The sequence below is a fragment of the Triticum dicoccoides genome, chromosome 1A, assembly GCF_002162155.2.
Source record: "Triticum dicoccoides isolate Atlit2015 ecotype Zavitan chromosome 1A, WEW_v2.0, whole genome shotgun sequence".
Classification (NCBI taxonomy): Eukaryota; Viridiplantae; Streptophyta; class Magnoliopsida; order Poales; family Poaceae; genus Triticum; species Triticum dicoccoides.
In genome coordinates, this window is record NC_041380.1 from 353,074,168 (window position 1) to 353,089,378 (window position 15,211).

The 15,211-nt window shown below is 45.4% G+C and overlaps 1 protein-coding gene across 8 annotated transcripts; it reads right to left on the reverse strand.

The window, feature by feature from the left end:
- Positions 1-10,325: 10,325 nt before the first annotated feature.
- On the reverse strand, positions 10,326-14,840 carry LOC119272536 (vacuolar protein 8-like). 8 transcript variants are annotated; one of them, XM_037554051.1, is made up of 3 exons: positions 14,696-14,840; positions 14,391-14,516; positions 10,326-12,301 (listed from the first exon to the last, which is right to left on the reverse strand). In XM_037554051.1, exon 3 carries the CDS (start codon positions 12,261-12,263, stop codon positions 10,581-10,583), a length of 1,683 nt encoding a protein of 560 aa, XP_037409948.1. In that variant the 5' UTR covers positions 12,264-12,301; positions 14,391-14,516; positions 14,696-14,840; the 3' UTR covers positions 10,326-10,580. The 8 variants fall into 8 exon arrangements, with proteins under 8 accessions (XP_037409948.1, XP_037409943.1, XP_037409905.1 ...); XM_037554046.1 differs by lacking the exons at positions 14,391-14,516; positions 14,696-14,840 and adding exons at positions 12,412-12,436; positions 12,607-12,841; XM_037554008.1 differs by lacking the exon at positions 14,696-14,840 and having other exon boundaries at positions 14,391-14,665.
- Between the last annotated feature and the right edge of the window lie 371 nt (positions 14,841-15,211).

A 15,211-nucleotide genomic window follows, 5' to 3' on the forward strand; every position in this document is an offset into this window, starting at 1 on the left:
GGGCCCCTTGTTGCTCCACCGACCTACTTCTTCCTCCTATATATATCCACATACCCCCAAATGATCAGATACGGAGCCAAAAACCTAATTCCACCGCCGCAACTTTCTGTATCCATGAGATCCCATCTTGGGGCCTGTTTTGGAGCTCCGCCGGAGGGGGCATCGATCACGGAGGGCTTCTACATCATCATCCAAGCCCTTCCGGTGAAGTGTGAGTAGTTTACTTCAGACCTACGGGTCCATAGTTAGTAGCTAGATGGCTTCTTCTCTCTTTTTGGATCTCAATACAATGTTCTCCCCCTCTCTCGTGGAGATCTATTCGTGTAATCTTCTTTTTGCGGTGTGTTTGTTGAGACCGATGAATTGTGGGTTTATGATCCAGTCTATCTATGAATAATATTTGAATCTTCTCTGAATTCTTTTATTTATGATTGGTTATCTTTGCAAGTCTCTTCAAATTATCAGTTTGGTTTGGCCTACTAGATTGGTTTTTCTTGCCATGGGAGAAGTGCTTAGCTTTGGGTTCGATCTTGTGGTGTCCTTTCCCAGTGACAGAAGGGGCAGCAAGGCACGTATTGTATCATTGTCATCGAGGATAACAAGATGGGGTTTTTATCATATTGCATGAAACTATCCCTCTACATCATGTCATCTTTCTTAAGGCGTTACTCTGTTTTTAACTTAATACTCTAGATGCATGCTGGATAGCGGTCGATGAGTGGAGTAATAGTAGTAGATGCAGGCAGGAGTCGGTCTACTTGTCTCGGACGTGATGCCTATATACATGATCATACCTAGATATTCTCATAACTATGCTCAATTCTGTCAATTGCTCAACAGTAATTTGTTCACCCACCGTAGAATATTTATGCTCTTGAGAGAAGCCACTAGTGAAACCTATGGCCCCCGAGTCTCTTGCTCTTGAGAGAAGCCACCGTAGAATACTTATACTTTATTACTGCTTTGCTTTTTTACTTTGTCTTTTACTTTTCACTTTGCATCTCTTTACCAAAAATACCAAAAATATTATTTATCATCTTTATCAGATCTCACTTTCATAAGTGACCGTGAAGGGATGGACAACCCCTAAGCATGTTGGTTGCGTTGAGCTATTGTTTTCGTGTAGGTACGAGGGACTCGTGCATAGCCTCCTACTGGATTGGTACCTTGGTTCTCAAAAACTGAGGGAAATACCTGCGCTACTTTGCTCCATCATCCTCTCCTCTTCGGGGAAATCCAACGCAGTGCTCAAAGAGGTAGCAAGAAAGAATTTCTGGCGCCGTTGCTGGGGAGTCTGTGCAAAAGTCAACATACCAAGTACCCATCACAATCCCTATCTCCCGCATTACATTATTTGTCATTTGCCTCTCGTTTTCCTCTCCCCCACTTCACCCTTGCCGTTTTGTTCGCCCTCTCTCTCTATCCTCCCTCTCTTTCTCTATTTGCCTCTTTTTGCCTGTTTGCCTTTTGTTTGCTCGTGTGTTGGATTGCTTGTTTGTCGCAATGTCTCAAGATAATACTAAATTGTGTGACTTCACCAATACCAACAACAATGATTTCCTTAGCACTACGATTGCTCCTCTTACTGATGCTGAATCTTGTGAAATTAATACTGCTTTGCTGAATCTTGTCATGAAAGATCCGTTCTCCGGCCTTCCTAGTGAAGATGCCGCTACCCATCTTAATAGTTTCGTTGGTTTGTGTGACATGCAAAAGAAGAAAGATGTCGATAATGATATTGTTAAATTGAAGCTATTTCGTTTTTCGCTTAGAGATCATGCTAAAGCTTGGTTTTCGTCTTTGCCTAAAAATAGTATTGATTCATGAAACAAGTGCAAAGATGCTTTTATCTCTAAGTATTTTCCTCCCGCTAAGATCATCTCTCTTAGAAATGATATTATGAATTTTAAGCAACTTGATCATGAACATGTTGCACAAGCTTGGGAGAGAATGAAATTAATCATATGTAATTGCCCTACTCATGGTTTAAATTTGTAGATGATTATACAAAAATTTTATGCCGGATTGAATTTTGCTTCTAGAAATCTTTTAGATTCGGCCACGGGAGGCACTTTTATGGAAATCACTTTAGGAGAAGCTACTAAACTCCTAGATAATATTATGGTTAATTATTCTCAATGGCATACTGAAAGATCTACTAAAAAGGTGCATACGATAGAAGAAATTAATGTTTTGAGTGGAAAGATGGATGAACTTATGAAATTATTTGCTAATAAGAGTGTTTCTTCCGATCCTAATGATGTGCCCTTGTCTACTTTGATTGAGAATAATAATGAATCTATGCATGTGAATTTTTTTGGTAGGAACAATTTTGGTAACAACGCGTATAGAGGAAATTTCAACCCTAGGCCTTATCCTAGTAATCCCTCTAATAATTATGGTAATTCCTACAAAAATTCTTATGGAAATTATAATAAGATGCCCTCTGATTTTGAATCTAATATTAAAGAATTTATTACTTCACAAAAGAATTTTAATGCTTTGATTGAAGAAAAATTGCTTAAGATTGATGATTTGGCTAGGAACGTTGATAGAATTGCTCTTGATGTTGATTCTTTAAAACTTAGATCTATTCCACCTAAGCATGATATCAATGAGTCTCTCAAAGCCATGAGAATTTCCATTGACGAGTGCAAAGAAAGAACCGCTAGGATGCGTGCTAAGAAAGATGCCTTTATAAAAGCGTGTTCTTCTAGTTCCTATGAAAATAATGATGAAGATCTAAAAGTTATTGATGTGTCCCCTATTAAATCTTTGTTTTGCAATATGAATCTTGATAATGATGGGACTGAATATGATCCACCTTCACCTAGAAGGCATTCTAAGAATTTGGAATTTGTTGATCTTGATGCTAAATTTGATAAAAGTGGGATTGAAGAAATTAAAGCCCTAGATGTTGCTAAACCCACTATATTGGATTTCAAGGAATTTAATTATGAAAATTGCTCTTTAATTGATTGTATTTCCTTGTTGCAATCCGTGCTAAATTCTCCTCACGCTTATAGTCAAAATAAAGCATTTACTAAATATATCGTTGATGCCTTGATGCAATCTTATGAAGAAAAACTTGAATTGGAAGTTTCTATCCCTAGAAAACTTTATGATGAGTGGGAACCTACTATTAAAATTAAAATTAAATATTATGAGTTTTATGCTTTGTGTGATTTGGGTGCTAGTGTCTCTACTATTCCCAAAACTTTGTGTGATTTGTTAGATTTCCATAATTTTGATGATTGCTCTCTAAACTTGCATCTTGTGGATTCCACTATTAAGAAACCTATGGGAAGAATTAATGATGTTCTTATTGTTGCCAATAGGAATTATGTGCCTGTAGATTTTATCGTTCTTGATATAGATTGCAATCCTTCTTGCCCTATTATTCTCGGTAGACCTTTCCTTAGAACGGTTAGTGCAATTATTGATATGAAGGAAGGGAATATTAGATTCCAATTTCCATTAAAAAGGGCATGGAACACTTCCCTAGAAAGAAAAATAAAATTACCATATGAATCTATCATGAGCGCCATTTATGGATTGCCTATCAAAGATGGCAATACCTAGATCTATTCTTACTTGTTATGCCTAGCTAGGGGCGTTAAACGATAGCGCTTGTTGGGAGGCAACCCAATTTTATTTTTATTCCTTGCTTTTTGCTCCTATTTAGTAATTAATAAATTATTTAGCCTCTGTTTTGGTTGTGTTTTTTGTTTTTAATTAGTGTTTGTGCCAAGTAGAACCGTTGGGAAGACTTGGAGAAAGTCTTGTTGAACTTGCTCTAAAAAAACAGAAACTTTAGCGCTCACGAGAACTGCTGTCATTTTTATTTGGAGAGTGCTATTTAGTTAATTCTTTTTGAAGATGATTAATAGATAAATTCCTCATGTCAAGAAATTTATTTTAGAATTTTTGGGTTCCAGATCTTGCGCTAGCTACAGATTACTACAGATTGTTCTGTTTTTGACAGATTCTGTTTTTCATGTGTTGTTTGCTTATTTTGATGAATCTATGGCTAATAAAATAGTTTATAAACCATAGAGAAGTTGTAATACAGTAGGTATAACACCCATATAAATAAATAATGAGTTCATTACAGTACCTTTAAGTGTTCTTTTGTTTTCTTTCGCTAACGGAGCTCACGAGATTTTCTACTTTAAGTTTTGTGTTGTGAAGTTTTCAAGTTTTGGGTAAAGATTTGATGGATTATGGAACAAGGAGTGGCAAGAGACTGAGCTTGGGGATGCCCATGGCACCCTCAATATAATCTAAGGACAACTAAAAGCCAAAGCTTGGGGATGCCCCGGAAGGCATCCCCTCTTTCGTCTACTTCTATCAATAACTTTACTTGGAGCTATATTTTTATTCACCACATCATATGTGTTTTGCTTGGAGCGTCATTTATGACTTGAGTCTTTTCTTGTTAGTCTACCACAACCATCCTTGCTGTACACACCTTTTGAGAGAGCCATACATAATTTGGAATTTGATAGAATACTCTATGTGCTTCACTTATATCTTTTGAGTTATATAATTTTGCTCTAGTGCTTCACTTATATCTTTTAGAGCACGGTGGTGGATTTGTTTTATAGAAACTATTGATCTCTCATGCTTCACTTAGATTATTTTGAGAGTCTTAATAGCATGGTAATTTGCTTAATAATAATATGCTTGGTATTCAAGATTTGTAAAACTTTCTTTTGAGTGCGTTGAATACTAAGAAAAAAAATTGATGCTTGATAATTGTTTTGAGATATGAGGATGGTGATATTATAGTCATGCTAGTTGAGTAGTTGTGAATTTGAGAAATGCTTGTGTTAAAGTTTGTGATTCCCGTAGCATGCACCTATGGTGAACCGTTATGTGATGAAGTCGGAGCATGATTTATTTATTGATTGTCTTCCTTATGAGTGTCGGTCGGGGACGAGCGATGGTCTTTTCCTACCAATCTATCCCCCTAGGAGCATGCATGTAATACTTTGCTTTGATAACTTCTAAATTTTTGCAATAAGTATATGAGTTCTTTATGACTAATGTTGAGTCCATGGATTATACGCACTTTCCTTCCTTCCAACATTGCTAGCCTCTCTAATACCGCGCACTTTTCGCTGGTATCATACACCCACCAAATACCTTCCTCAAAACAGCCACCATACCTACCTATCATGGCATTTCCATAGCCATTCCGAGATATATTGCCATGCAACTTTCCACCGTTCCGTTTATTATGACACGCTCCATCATTGTCTTATTGCTAGCATGATCATGTAGTTGACATCGTATTTGTGGCAAAGCCACCGTTCATAATTCTTTCATACATGTCACTCTTGATTCATTGCATATCCCGGTACACCGCCAGAGGCATTCATATAGTCATATTTTGTTCTAAGTATTGAGTTGTAATTGTTGAGTTGTAAGAAAAATAAAAAGTGTGATGATCATCATTTTTAGAGCATTGTCCCAAGTGAGGAAAGGATGATGGAGACTATGATTCTCCCACAAGTCAGGATGAGACTCCGGACGAAAAAAAAAGAGGCCATAAAAAAAGAGAAGGCCCAAAAAAATGAGAGAAAAAGAGAGAAGGGACAATGTTACTATCCTTTTACCACACTTGTGCTTCAAAGTAGCACCATGATCTTTATGATAGAGAGTCTCTCATTCTGTCACTTTCATATACTAGTGGGAATTTTTCATTATAGAACTTGGCTTGTATATTCCAATGATGGGCTTCCTCAAAATGCCCTAGGTCTTCATGAGCAAGCGAGTTGGATGCACACCCACTTAGTTTCTTTCGTTGAGCTTTCATATACTTATAGCTCTAGTGCATCTGTTGCATGGCAATCCCTACTCACTCACATTGATATCTATTGATGGGCATCTCCATAGCCCGTTGATACGCCTAGTTGATGTGAGACTATCTTCTCCCTTTTTGTCTTCTCCACAACCACCATTCTATTCCACATATAGTGTTATATTCATGGCTCACGCTCATGTATTGCGTGAAGATCGAAAAAGTTTTGAAAATGTCAATAGTATGAAACAATTGCTTGGCTTGTCATCGGGGTTGTGCATGATTTAAATACTTTGTGTGGTGAAGATAGAGCATAGCCAGACTATATGATTTTTTAGGGATAGCTTTCTTTGGCCATGTTATTTTTAGAAGACATAATTGCTTTGTTAGTATGCTTGAAGTATTATTATTTTTTATGTCAACATGAACTTTTGTCTTGAATCTTTTGAATCTAAATATTCATACCACAATTATGAAGATTTACATTGAAATTATGCCAAGTAGCACTCCGCATCAAAAATTCTGTTTTTTATCATTTACCTACTCAAGGACGAGCAGGAATTAAGCTTGGGGATGCTTGATACATCTCCAATGTATCTATAATTTTTGATTGCTCCATGCTATATTATCTATTGTTTTGGACATTATTGGGCTTTATTATCCACTTTTATATTATTTTTGGGACTATCCTATTAACCGGAGGCCCAGCCCAGAATTGTTGTTTTTTGCCTGTTTTAGGGTTTCGGAGAAAAGGAATATCAAACGGAGTCCAAACGGAATGAAACCTTCGGGAACGTGATTTTCTCACCGAATACAACTCAGGAGACTTGGACCCTACGTCAAGCCAATTAACAGGAGGCCACAAGGTAGGAGGCGTGCGTGCCCCCCCCCCCAGGCGCGCCCTCCACCCTCGTGGGCCCCCTGTTGCTCCACCGATGTACTTCTTCCTCCTATATATATCCACGTACCCCCAAACATCAGATATGGAGCCAAAAATCTAATTCCACCGCCGCAACTTTCTGTATCCACGAGATTCCATCTTGGGGCCTGTTCCGGAGATCCACCAGAGGGGGCATCGATCACAGAGGGCTTCTACATCATCATCCAAGCCCTTCCAATGAAGTGTGAGTAGTTTACTTCAGACCTACGGGTCCATAATTAGTAGCTAGATGGCTTCTTCTCTCTTTTTGGATCTCAATACAATGTTCTCCCCCTCTCTCATGGAGATCTATTCGATCTAATCTTCTTTTTGCGGTGTGTTTGTTGAGACCGATGAATTGTGGGTTTATGATCCAGTCTATCTATGAATAATTTTTGAATCTTCTTTGAATTCTTTTATGTATGATTGGTTATCTTTGCAAGTCTCTTCGAATTATCAGTTTGGTTTGGCCTACTAGATTGGTTTTTCTTGCCATGGGAGAAGTGCTTAGCTTTGGGTTCGATCTTGTGGTGTCCTTTCCCAGTGACAGAAGGGGCAGTAAGGCACGTATTGTATCGTTGCCATCGAGGATAAACAAGATGGTTTTTTTATCATATTGCATGAAACTATCCCTCTACATCATGTCATCTTACTTAAGGCGTTACTCTGTTTTAACTTAATACTCTAGATGCATGTTGGATAGAGGTCAATGAGTGGAGTAATAGTAGTAGATGCAGGAAGGAGTCGGTCTACTTGTCTCGGACGTGATGCCTATATACATGATCATACCTAGATATTCTCATAACTATGCTCAATTCTGTCAATTGCTCAACAGTAATTTGTTCACCCACCGTAGAATACTTATGCTCTTGAGAGAAGCCACTAGTGAAACCTATGGCCCCCGGGTCTCTTTCTCATCATATCAATCTCCATCACTTTATTATTGCTTTGCTTTTTACTTTGCCTTTTACTTTTCACTTTGCATCTCTTTACCAAAAATGCCAAAAATATTATTTATCATCTCTATCAGATCTCACTTTCGTAAGTGACCATGAAGGGATTGACAACCCCTAAACTCGTTGGTTGCGTTGAGCTATTGTTTTTGTGTAGGTACGAGGGACTCGTACGTAGCCTCCTACTGGATTGATACATTAGTTCTCAAAAACTGAGGGAAATACTTACGCTACTTTGCTGCATCATCCTCTCCTCTTCAGGAAAACCCAACGTAGTGCTCAAAGAGGTAGCACCCGCCGCAACACTGCCCCTCCGCGGCCGGAAACGCCAGAAAAATCACGCCAGCCAGTGGTGGAGGGACTGCCTCGCGAAACCCCTGCTCTTTTTCCGGCGGAGATGGGCTATCTAGCGGTGGCGGGCGGTGGGCGGCGCCAGGATCAGCCGGTTGGCGGCCAAGCGCGCGGGGGTGGGAGACGAATCTGGAAGAAAGACTTGACTTTTCGCCTGATGGTGTGGGCCAGACGTGCTTTTCCCTTGTGCCAGAGCCCCCGAGTGACCCCAGTGCGCCGGGTTTGACCTGCGATCGCCGGGCCCAAAAACGGGCCAAGCCGACGGATTTCGGCGTCCTAGGGACGCGACTGGGGCATTTTTTCGACGCCGACGCCGAAAAAATCGCCCGGGGGGGCTATTGAGGGCGCGGCTGAAGATGCTCTAATGCATCTTTGCAAGAGAATAACACCCTACATGCAGTGAACATTTTATAAAAGCGTGAGCTTTTGAAAAACACAAACAATTTTTTTAGTTCAAATATTTTTGGGAAACACAAACATAAAATGAATATTGTGAACAGTTTTAGAAAATTCTGAAAAAAAACAAAACACAAATATTTTTCAGTTTTACAAAGTTTTTTGAGAACATGATCAAATTTTAAAATTTGCATACATTTTGTGAAAATACCAACATTTTCTTCAAATTTATGATCTTTTTAAATACATGAACAAAATTTGAAACTTTTGAACATTTTACGAAATTTTCTTAAAAAACTAGTAAAATATGACATATTTAAAAAAAACCAGAAAAGAAGGAAAAACACAGTTCAGAAACCTTTTACAAGGTTTCAAAACCGGTCAGGAACTTTCCAGAGGTTGCCAAAACTTGGATTCCTCAGCACGTAACTAACTTTAAATGGGTCAGCCCAGTAACACCCGCTTGTGGCTATGAGATCTCTTCCAATGCAAAAGTGTTTAGATGAGGTGATAAGTGCATTAAATATCTTAGCAACTCAACTTCCCAATGCATAGGTGCTTAACTTGTTGTTGTTAAGCACACTATTTAATGAGTTAGCACCTAAAGTCTTTCATGCCTTGATCAAATTGTTTCATTTAAGTGCTTTGCCTAGGTTCTCACGCTTGGCGTTGGTTCTTCCTGGGGTCACCAAAGTATTCTTTCCTCTCCTTAAATGTTGTGCCATGTCATTTTTTTTATGTGGCATGCTTAGCACCTGTCCACGGTGGAGCATTGGGAAGGGTCTGATGTGTGTTTCAACGACTATTTAACGCAAAGCGTGCCGAATAGTAATGCTCTCTTTTTCTTTTTCTTTTCTTGTTTTGAAGCAGGAAATGCTCTCTTATGGTGTATAGATATTGATATAGGTATGATAAACCGAAGAAAAATTTATATAAGGGAATAACTTTTTCACTTTGTATTTTGACCATCCACTTATATCATTCCAATATACTCCCTCTGTAAACTATTATAAGAGCGTTTAGATTAATAAAACAGTGATCTAAACACTCTTATATTAGTTTACGGAGGGAGTATTTCATACTGTTATGTGATCGATACACATTTTCTTTGCCATCCTTTAATCATCAAACAAATTTGTTTGCTCTGAACCACTGATCGACCAACGGGCTCAGTGAAGTGAAGTGAAGTGTTTGCACGTGAGAGATGGAAAGCGGATTCCTGTCCGACACATCGTCACCCGCTGATCACTTCATCAGTTTGAGACTTAGTCAAGACAATGATTGCCGGAGACTGACCTTTCACCTTCCAGATTGATCAACCATCATCTGCATCTGAATACTTCATGAAGAAGTCATATGGAGAAACAGAAGAATTCGGTTTGCTAATCAATATGGCTCAGTGAAGTGAATTCCTGTCCGACACATCGTCACCGGCTCATCACTCATCAGTTTGAGACTATAGTCAAGACAATGATTGCCGGAGACTGACCTTTCACCTTCCAGATTGATCAACCATCATCTGCATCTGAATACTTCATGAAGAAATCATATGGAGAAACATAAGAATTCGGTTGGCTAATCAATATGTCTGTGACGGTATGATGCTTTCCCTGTTCACCAGTATCACTAGCGAAAGGGACCAATTACCCACTGATAAACACCATGTACCGGACGGCAATGACATCAAGAAAAATCATTCGCCTTCCCGCGCGTGTGATTTGTCGCTATCATGCTTTTCATACTACAATGACATGCAACAATTATTTCATCAAGGAACTATGAGATTCTAGTGTTTCCGTGCGATAAAACCAGATTGCTGCCCCAGATTCTTGCTAATATGTATATAGCCAAACAGAGATCAGAATTGGCCCTAAACTCAAAACTCAGCAGACAATACAAGTCGGCAAAATGTTCTTCACTGAACATTCTTTTATTGGCATTCTTCAGCCTAAGTTAAAGAACTAATGCATCAACTGCCTGACATAGGTGACATGCACATTAACCAGCGATACTACAACGCGGGGTATGTTAAAAGGTTCAAATCGGCAACGACAGTACCACTCTCTGCAGTCTGCACTGCCTTCATAGAGACTATGAACACAGGACGGCGGCTCTTTTTACAGGTTCACGGCAAAACAGAACGCTTCTCCTTGCTTTACTTCCTGGTGAATAGGGTGCGCAGCTTGCCACGCTCCAGCTTCTCGAGCAGCTTCTTGGCGCCGGCCACGTCCATCTCGGAGAGCTTCTTCAGGTACCCGATGGCGCCCTGCGCGATCATCAGCTTCTTGCACCGCTTGCTCGCCGACAGCGCCAGGAGGCAGGAGATGGCGTACTTCTTGGCCGTGTTCCCCGGGCTCGGGTCCAGCAGCTGCACCAGGTTCGGCACGCTCTTCTCGTCCTTCTTCACGTCCCTCGCGTTCGCCGGGCAGCTCATCAGCGTCGCCGTCGCCTGCGCCGCCACCTCCCGCGCGCCGCTCGACTTGGCCTCCAGCAGCCGCACCAGCAGCGGCATGCACCCGTGGTCGCCCACCAGCCGCTTCATCTCCGGGGAGCTGGAGATCCTGCAGATGGCCGCCGCGGCCGCCTGCTGCGCGCCCACGGAGCCGTCGCGGAGCACGTGCGCGAGCCGCGGGAGCACGCCGAGCGACACGAGGTTGTCCGGCGAGACGGCGGAGACGAGGTTGCGGAGCGCGCCCACGGCGGACTCCTGCGGCAGCGGGCCGTCGAGGTAGGCGAGCAGGCTGGGCAGCGCGCCCTCGGACACCACGGCGCGCCGCAGGTTGTCGTTGCTCGACGTGAAGTTCTGCAGGCACTCCGCCGCGTACTCCTTGGAGCCCAGCACGACGCCGCGGTCGAGCAGGCTGATCATGACGCGCACGATGCCTTCCTCGGCCAGCGCTTGCCGGACCTCTGGCACCGCGGAGAGGTTCTTGAGCGCGCCCGCCGCCGCGGATTGCGAGATGGAGTCCCCGGTCTGGCAGATTTCGATGAGTGGGCGGACGCCGCTGTGGCCGACGATTGCGCGGGCAATCTCGGGCGACATGGACAGACGCTGCAGCGTGATGACGGCCTTCTCCCGGCCAACAAGGCTGCCGGACTCCGCCAGCCGGATGAGCGGCGGCAGCGCGCCTTCCGACACCAGCAAGCCCTCGCAGCTGCCGGACTCGGCAAGCAAGCAGAGCACGGTCGCCGCCTTCTCCCTGATCTTGGGCGCCGTAGCCGTCAGCAGCTGCACCAGCGCGGCCACGTTGCCACGGCCGAGCGCCGACAGCACGCTCTTCTCGTCCTCGCGCAGCGCATCAAGGAGCCCCTCCACAGCCCGGTGCTTCGCCTCGGCGTGCCCAATTTGCAGCCTAGCGAGCAGCTCCCGCACGTCCGTCTGCGAGGCCGCTGCCGCCGCCGCCTCAGCCGGAGGAGACGGAACCGTCGCATCTGACAGAACACCAGTCTTGACAAGCAGCGCGCAGTCCCGGAGGTTGAGGTCCAGCTTCCCGGCGAGAGCGTCGAGGTCGCTCTGCATCTGCAGTTTGCCAGCCTTGGGCGGCTCGCGGCAGAGCACGCCGAGCTCGGCGGCCTCGGCGAGCGTGGCGGCAACGGACTGCAGCAGCTCCCGGCAGAGCGCGTTCTTGGAGAAGCAGGGGTGGCAGGACAGGTCGGACAGGCACGGCGGCACCTTCTCCAGCCTCGCCGCGATCGCCTTCCACCGCCCGCCAAACCCCGTCGCCGCGCGCGCAGCGTCCAGCGCGTCCGGCACCAGGCCCCGCGCCCGCTCGAGCAGCTCCTCCGCCGTCCCGGTCGGCGCGTCCCCGGCCGCGGCCGGACTGCTGTGCAAGCTCATTTCCTGGTCGCACCAGCTACAACACTCAGCCTCGTGATCTGCAGGCATCCACTAGATTAGCGACGCTCCCACCTCAGTCAGTGAAGGAAGGAAGAAGCGGACAAATCATGGAAAAGAAAACAGCGAAGAAGAAGCTAGAAGGGGACACCAGCTACAACACTCAGCCTCGTGATCTGCAGGCATCCACTAGATTAGCGACGCTCCCACCTCAGTCAGTGAAGGAAGGAAGAAGCGGACAAATCATGGAAAAGAAAACAGCGAAGAAGAAGCTAGAAGGGGACACAAGAAGGAATCCTCCGTATTTTAAACGAATCAAAATCAGTCGTGGAAAGCTACTGCTAACCTCATCTAGCAATCTAGCATGCTCTCCGCAGGCCTTTCCATTGCTTTGGGTGGACGAAATGCGAAATCGGAAGGATTAAATGCCGCGGGCGGCGACACACAAGATCAGGAGCTGGTACGATGGCCCTATCAGAAGTCCCAGGCTTTCTCACTTGCTTTTGCACTGTTCGGTAACAGAATAAATTCAGGCTGGAGGCATTCTGAGTTTTGACCCGCGGAATCAGGGCCAGGTAGGTGACGAGTGAATGAGAACAAGCAAATAAATAAATTCAGCAACGGGAGAGATGGCCAAGTGGTGCGAGTAGAACGGAACGGGAGACGTACGAGTACTATAGCATTTGGCTCTGCATGCATGTTACTTCCAAGCATCAAAACAGACTGGCGCGTGCATTTTCTTCTAAGCAATTTTGTTTGAACGTTTGATTCGGCATTAGAGGGGCTGGCTTAAGCCGAGGGCGGCGGTGGGTGCCGTCTGAGGAAAGTTCGCGATCTTAAGCGTAAGCTTGGAGTGCTTAGGACAAAAGGAGCATGATTTGGGTACTCATAATTTTCACACTAGGCTAAGTACTTTCTTGTATTGTAATCCAAAGATCTGGCGCTTTCGTAACACAAAAGAATCATGGGGAAATAATTGCGTGGGGCGACGTATCGTAGACGAGCCGATAAGCCCTCCAAAAAGCTGCATGCCATGTGAAAAAGAAAAAGGCAAAAAAAAACTCTCACCACAACTATATTACGTATACAAATTTTATCACGAGCTTCTAGAGTAGCCACGCATGCACAGAAAGAGATCCTACGGACTTTAACCTGACCCGAGATTAACACTATAGTAGCTAGTAACTATCAGCGGTAGAGGCACGTCTTCTTCTTTGAGTTATAAAAGGAAGCGGGCCCACTTGTCAGCGGGTCATGGAGCGACGCACCGCGCACGCGATCTGCGTAACACGACGTCTTTTTCTCCGTGGCAACAGCTTTCCCTAGAGGTGCGTGCCGTAAGGACACGGTGGGGCCGGCACGTCAGCGGATGAGTGGCGGGGCACCGCATCATGATGAGCCGGATCGGCAGCGTCGCGGGGAACCCAAACGCGGCCGACCGAGCCCGGAGCACACGGCCTCGGGCTCCCGGATCCGAACGCACGGGGTGCTTGGGGTGTGGGCCCGGGGCAGCCTTTCGATTTGCTTTCAGAGAGAGGCGACGCAAAGCCGCACGCGTCATCGGGAGCGGGCAACGCGGTGAATACAGCTGTCGTATTTTGTGCCAGCGACGTGCGAGCGCCGGCGTGGGCAGCGTCGGCGGCTCGGCGCCGGCACGGATGAGGACGGGATTTATTGTCGTCTGACCCGTACTTTTGCTGAAATCGCATAAACGTCCCTACATAGAAAGTTCTGTGGATTTCGAAAATAAGTACGGAGTTTCTCGCAAACTTAGAAAATCCCCAACCTGTAAATTTTCGGATTTTTTTTAGAAAAGGAGCATGATGCATACGGCCGGAAATAAGTCTCTCCCAAATCTCTCTCGTTCCTTTCTCGAACTTACGATCACGCGCCACAATTCGCAAACACTTGCAGGGATATTCTGAAATCTACAATGTGGACGGGACGGACACAGGGAGAAAAAGCCCCGGTGATGCTTAGCTTGGCTTGCAAGGCTACCAAGGGAGCACGGGAAAGTCGGCCGCGAGGAAGCAAAGGCGAAAGGCAACCGGACGCGTATCCACTATCCAGCCCAGAGATCACGTGCAGAAAAAATCAAGGGGAGATGAAGGAAGCAAGCAAGCTAGTTACCTCGCCTTCCGGTCCGCTCGCCTCCGCCGGACGTGCCCCCGCTCGCCCCTGCTCCGTCCCTCCTCCCGACGCCGACCGCCAGCGCGAAGAAACCCACGAGAGCTAGTGCCGCCGCCGCCGCCGCTGCTGCTACGATGAAAATGCCAATCATCAATCAATCAGTTGCCCATCATAAGGGTCAATAGATCACCAGCATTGTATTCCTCAGCGAGTAGGCGTGCGCGCGTGGGAGTGGGAGGAGAGGCGAGAAGAGCAGGGCAGGAGCAAGCAGAGAGGATTGGGGAATGATTAACAAAAACACTCACCACGGCCACCGCGCTGCACTTGTAGCGAGCGAGCCGCGTCCGACAGGTCCCTCTGGCGTCGCGCCGCGCAGTTTCGAGCGAGTCGTTCGGGAGACGGCCTTCCGAATTTATTTCTCTCCGGGCGGACTCGCGCTGCTCTCCTTGGCTGCTAGTTGTTGTGGTGGTGTGTGGGGAGTGGGGGACGAGGAGGTGTTTTGAATTGGGGCGAGGCGGGGCCGTCGGATCGGGGAGGGGGGGCACGTGGGAGTGGGAGGGATGGTGGGGGGTCGGGGACCTGCGGCCGCGGGGATCCGACCGTTTGAGCGCCGCGGGTTTTGAATCGGTGAGTGGCTGCTGCTGGCACTCGCTCGGCGTCCTTTTACGGCTTTTGGCTGACATCCGCTGCAGCTGGAGGCAGGGGGAGTGGGAGGGTTTTTGAATTGAATCCAGGTCGCTGCCGTTTCGACTGTTCTACCCACGAGTGCTTCTCGATCTAGTATTGACACCATCTCACGATGCCATTTGAATAAGCTTGAC